We start from the raw sequence: 6,000 nt of genomic DNA, 5'->3' as shown, positions 1-6,000 counted from the left end.
CATCAAGACATAAGTAGCTCATCAATGCAAAAAAGATAGCTTCATATGGAATTTAAGCAGCCTGCAGAAATTCCTGCCACAGAAGATCAAGTTTTTCTCTCATTATGGAAGTAGAAAGGATGAACTTAGCACCTGATAAACAACCTTAAATTATGTATATGTGCTGAGCTACTGATGGTTAGATTCCATATTTCTGTTATAAATGGACCATGATGATGATATAGGGTATATCTTCCATCATGTACAAGTTGCCTGAATATATTCATATTGGGAAGAGCCAAGTCCTGTGAAGGTAAAGCTAGAGTCACACTGATAGAACTCAGCAAAGCTAATAGCCCTGTGCAACACATTTGATCCACCTCTTCAGGGCAGAACTGAAATTGCTCTTTAACTCCAGTGCATGCGGGCATAAATTGAAAAGGACATTCTTCTAAACAGAGTACCTGTGCTAGTGTCTTCCACCTCACCTCCAACTTCTTAGCTTGCAGATCAAACACAGCTCATGAGAATGAATTCCTTGAATGCTACTGGTAGAAAAGAAAAAAAAATATTCAATGTAAACCAGTTAATGTTATCTGTACAAGCAGAAATCAATATATGTTATGCCATCTGAGTGCAACTGAGCATATAGCAACAGAAAAAAAGCTTCTTTTTTTTTTTTCCAGTAGGTAGCATATGAGAGTAACCAGCAAAATGTCTGTTAGCTTATCTCTAAATAAATCAAGTTTTATTCATATCTGCATATGTTTCTCCCTGTGTGGATAGCACGAACATGTTGCAGTATTTAAGGCTATCAGTGTTTTAATATATAGGTGAGTTATAAAGCTTATGTTTATTCTTTCTACAGAGAAAAATTAAACTAATACAGCATATATTGGGTCCATAAAATTCTGGTGTGACTGGACAAAGCATAGTCTGTGGTATGGCTAGTACATAGGAATTTGTGGGAAAAGATTTTATTTTCTCAGTTTTCAAGAAAGTAAAGCACGATTTTTCTTTTTGTCATTGTCTTCCTATTCTGTGGATAATTCTTTTAAAGAATGGAACAAACCCATCTTCCTGTTGTATTAAGACACTGTTCATGTCTTTGGTAGTTTCATGCTATGGGAGAAAAATAGTTAAGCTTACATACTGTAAGGAAAAAAAGAAATTCCAGATAGGAGGAAGCAATATACTCAAAACTCTCCATAAGTTAGAAATCTATCTTAATTTTTTCTGAATAACTGCATCTGGGGAAAAAAAAATGTAAGCCAAACAGAACCAAATGCTAGATTTTTGAAGGCATTTAATAATCTAAAACTTTTGATCTATTTAAAATATGAGCAGAGAACCTTAAAAATCCCAAAGTATTTTGAGGAAGGTCTGTTCATATTCCAGAATCAGTAATTGCACTCCTTTGCATCCTTTTTTTTGCAGGTTCCTGCCCCAGGAAAATGTGGTTTTGAAAGTAAGTAAAGAAGTAGAAAATATAATAAGAATTAAGTATCCAAACACTTCATTTAGGATTAACATAAGACATGATCTGCTTTTCAGGAAACAATCTTTTCTCCATAGTAAATGCCTCTAATACATACTTTCAGATGTAATAATTTCTTAACCCTCGTTTAATCCAAGTTTTACTGTTCAACAGTAAGTCTGTCCCTGCTGAAGCATAAGCAATGCTCTGATTGGGAAGCACATTGATATTGTAGGTCTTGAACCATCCATTACTCTCTATACTGGTTCTGGAGTTTATTGCTAAAGTATTTATTTCTGCAAATTGGGTGAATGAGGGAATTCCAGCAAAATGCCTCATCAGCAATTGTACTCCCATCCCTAATCAATGACTGGGGTTTGGGCTCGATCCCTTCCTGTTTGTTGGCCTGTTTCCTCATTAGTCTCGTCTCCACTGTGCTCTAGATATTGGCAGGCAATGGCAAACACATTCTGTGACCTTAATGGAGACAAATGCCAAAGCACTGCCCTGATAAATGGCTGAATAAGTCTCTTAAACATGTACATTAAGTAAGCCAGTCAGTGAAGAGCTTGTGAAGTGAGAGGAGCACAGCCGTTTCTCAATCCATGAGACAATTTCCACCAGCCTGGACAAAAGGGTATTTGGAAGGAGTTCCTACACACCTCATGCAAACACTGGGAGCTCAGGCATGCATGGAGGAGAGGAGCCAAGTACGCCCCAGCCATGGGAAAGGCTTAATTAGAGCTTGTGCCACAGACACCACAGAGGCCAAGACTTCATCAGGTAGGCTCAGGGGTACTTGACCCCTTCAGACATGATGCTACCCCTTTTGTCCTCACCTCCCCTCAGCCTTGCAGCCCAATGTCCCCATGGGGCCTGGGGGCTGTTTCCCCACAAGGGCATGCCCATCACAGCCAGCTGTTGTGGTTTCTACCTTATGATTTGCCCTTCTGTCCTACCACTCCCTCAGGCCACACCTGAGCACCCATGAAACCAGTTCCTGGGTCGCACAGATGCGAAGTCCTAACGGCAGTGCCAGGTGAGCCAACAACAGGATCACAGAATGGTTGGGGTTGAAAAGGTAAAGAAGTTTCTCCTTCTATTCAGACAGAACCTCCTATGCTTCAGTCTGTGCCCATTGCCCCTCACACAATCACAGAATCACAGAATGTTAGGGACTGAAAGGGACCTCAAAAGATCATCTAGTCCAATCCCCCTGCCGGAGCAGGAACACCTAGATGAGGTTACACAGGAATGTGTCCAGGCAGGTTTTGAATGTCTCCAGAGAAGGAGACTCCACAGCCTCCCTGGGCAGCCTATTCCAGTGCTCCGGCACCCTCACTGTGAAGAAGTTTCTTCTCATATTTAAGTGGAACCTCCTGTGTTCCAGTTTGTACCCATTGCCCCTCGTCCTATCATTGGTTGTTGCCGAGAAGAGCCTGGCTCCATCCTCGTGACACTCACCCTTCACATATTTATAAACATTTAGTTATATATATAAACATATTTATAAACTCACTCTCGCTGAAAAGAAGTTTCTCTCAAATTTAAGTGAAACCTCCTGTATTCCAGTTTATACCCATTGCCCCTTGTCTTACCATTGGTTGTCACCGAGAAGAGCCTGGCTCCATCCTCGTGACACTCATCCTTTACATAAACATTAAGGAGGTCACCCCTCAGTCTCCTCTTCTCCAAGCTAAAGAGCCCCAGCTCCCTCAGCCTTTCCTCATAAGGGAGATGCTCCACTCCCTTAATCATGTTTGTTGCCCTGCGCTGGACTCTCTCCAGCAGTTCCCTGTCCTTCTGGAACTGAGGGGCCCAGAACTGGGCACAATATTCCAGATGTGGTCTCACCAGGGCAGAGTAGAGGGGGAGGAGAACCTCCCTCACCCTGTCGTTAGGCACCACTAAAAAGAGTCTGGCCCCATCCTCTTGACACCCACAACAGGTCACTCGGCTTTACGACTATTTAAAAGTCGCCACTTGGCGGGAGGGTCCGCGGGCCCCCGCTCCCGACCCTCCTATCACTCCCCTCCCTCCCTGCTCCCCAGGGCCGTCGGCAGGCGGCGCTGCGCAACCGTTCCTCGCGGCACCGCGCGGCGCCCCGCCCCTCGTTCCCTCCGCCCCGCCCACCCCTCCACCAAGGTGAGGTGTTAGAGGGCGGGGCCCCGCGGCCAAGCCCCCGCCCCCTCCGTCCCATCGGCGCGGCGCGTGCTGCCCGCCGCCCTCCTCCAGCAGCGGCCGCGGTCGGGAGCGCACCCGCCGCCCGAGGGGAGCCCGGCCCGGCGGGGAGACAGACCGAGCCGGGAAGGGAAGGAGTCGGCGCCCCGCGCTATGAGCCCCGAGGAGAAGCCGCCACCCGGCCGCTCCCGCGCCGACCGGCCGCCGCAGCCCACTCCCGGCCGAGGCCGGCGGCGCGGCGGCTTCCTGACGGAGATCCGCACGCCCATCCGCACCGAGCCCTTCCAGGAGCGCTACAGCCTCAGCCCTGGCAGGGAGCTCGGCAGGTGAGCGCGCCGCGGGCGGCTGGCGCTGCCGGCGCGTCCCCGGGATGCGGGGGCGGCGGTAGGGAGAAGGTGTCTGGTGTGTCCGGTGTCCCCCCGCGGCCTCCCCGGCGGCTCCGCTCGCCCGAAGCGCCGGGCGTAAGCCGTGTGCCCGCGGCGGAGCCTGAGAGGCTGAGAACCCAGTCGGTGCCTTTGCTCTGCTCCGCGTCTCGCCCCTCGCTGCCAGGAGCTCACCAGCCGCTGTCACCTGCTGCCGCTTCCTATGCTGCCCTGTGTGGGATGACAGCGGGAGCGGGGAGCGAGGGGCTCGCTGCCCTGTCTGCTGTTTGCTCGCCTCGCCCTGCTGGCAGTCAGCCCCGGGGACGTGCCCATCGCACTGGCCGGGTGGTGTCTGGCTTGGTTGGAAGGGGTGCTGGGAGGCAGCTGTGCCCCAGCTGCTGGCCGCAGCTGCTTGTCCCTCCGGCTGGCCAACAAGTCATCCTCAGCCTTGGGAAGCCGGCTGGGGAGAGACTGTGCTCTTCCTTGGGAGCCAGTGTGGAGTAGAGAGTTTTGCCTTAGAGATTTCCCTTGGAGATAGAAACCTGCCTTTTTTTTCTTTTTCCTTGAGCTTTGTAAGCTTTGACATAGGGGAAAACAAGCCTAGAAAAGACTAGTCTGTAGTAGCATGTGCTTGAGAGTAATGGTGGGACTTTTGAAAATATTTTAAAAGTGGTTAAAAAAAAAAAGAGCTTGAAAGTGACTGCACAGGTGATGTTTAATTGATGTATAATTTCAACACCTGACTGATAACAAGCAGGGCTTGAGGCAGAAAGTCTCATTAAAAGGTTTTTGCATCTCGGGAACCATATACATGGAATTTCAGCACCACTAAACCAGTATTTTTGTCTGAAATTGTCACTTATTAGAAGGATTATAGTATTCTTACTGACGTGTACTTTATCTAAACAGTATTCAGATAAAGATGATTAGATTAAATGCCATAGGATATATGGCAAGATACACTCCTTGGTGCATGTTCTTTTGCAAGTTATGCTAACTGTGTAGCTCAGCTTATACAGCAGCACCAACAGCTCCTTTGGAGCTAAAGAGAAGTTTCAAAACAAATGTAGCTGCTGTACGTACCTCTAACAAATTTTTAGGTTGCCTAGGTGTCAGCTTAATGCTTAATTAATACTTCTGGTGTACTATTTGAATAATACCTGTTTAAACATAGTGGCCTAAAGCATTCACATGGGAAGCAGGTGGGAGAAGCCTAAAGTGAGAAAGCTTGATGTGACCATAATGTCCAGGGACTGGAAACCAAAGCTACCTAAATGCAGACTGCAAAACAGTCTAAATTCTAAGCAACAGTGAAGAAGTCACAGGAGCAGTGCAGCACAGGTTGTCTTGGTAGCACTACTTTTCAGGGTCTTTTTTAATTTGAAGATGAGATGACTTTTCAGAAAATATTTTGCCACTCTGCCATGGAGTGAGAGCTTCTCTTAGAGCTGCATGATATTCATTGGGCTAATCAGAAAAGAGGCAAGATGGAGCTTCCTTCTGGCGCACAAAAGTACAACTTAAATTATTAGTTTTATGCTGCGAACAAGAATTAAGTACTACAGCAAATCTTAGTCTGTAGTTTAGACAAGTAAATCTCAGCATGGCTTTCGTGTGGAGTCATTTTTGGTCAGAACTACATTTAAAGATGACCTTTGCATGAAGGTTGTGATTTTGTAACTGTAGTTACAGTAAAATGAGTTAAGTGACTGTTCTGAGGTTTTGTCTTGTTTTTGTGCAACAGTTGCACATATTTTGGTTCTTACTACCTTTTTCTTTCCTCAACTCACAAATGTTTTCACTGTCTTAGAATATAGAAATGTATAAATTTGAATGTATGTGCTTGGGTTTTTTTTATTCAATAAGTCACTACCTTTTCATTTATAAAAAAAGTGGATACCTCAGTTTGAGTATTCCCATCAAAACGGTTTTTTTTGCTAGGTTGTTGTGACAAAACATAGGTGGTAAATGGAAAATCTCTCTGCCACTTATAACTGTCTC

The 6,000-nt window shown here is 46.4% G+C and overlaps 1 protein-coding gene across 1 annotated transcript in view; it reads left to right on the top strand.

Moving 5' to 3' along the window:
- The first annotated feature begins 3,650 nt into the window (after positions 1-3,650).
- Positions 3,651-6,000, top strand: part of STK17A (serine/threonine kinase 17a) — a 28,392-nt gene continuing 26,042 nt past the window's right edge. The window contains exon 1 of the mRNA XM_080340480.1: positions 3,651-3,963. Coding sequence (XP_080196606.1) covers positions 3,791-3,963 — 173 coding nt within the window. The 5' untranslated portion in view covers positions 3,651-3,790. The remainder of the gene's footprint in view (positions 3,964-6,000) is intronic.

Source organism: Nesoenas mayeri, assembly GCF_963082525.1.
Source record: "Nesoenas mayeri genome assembly, chromosome: 2".
Lineage (NCBI taxonomy): Eukaryota > Metazoa > Chordata > Aves > Columbiformes > Columbidae > Nesoenas > Nesoenas mayeri.
Note: the sequence above shows the minus strand (reverse complement) of the source record. Positions and strands in the feature narration are given on the sequence as shown.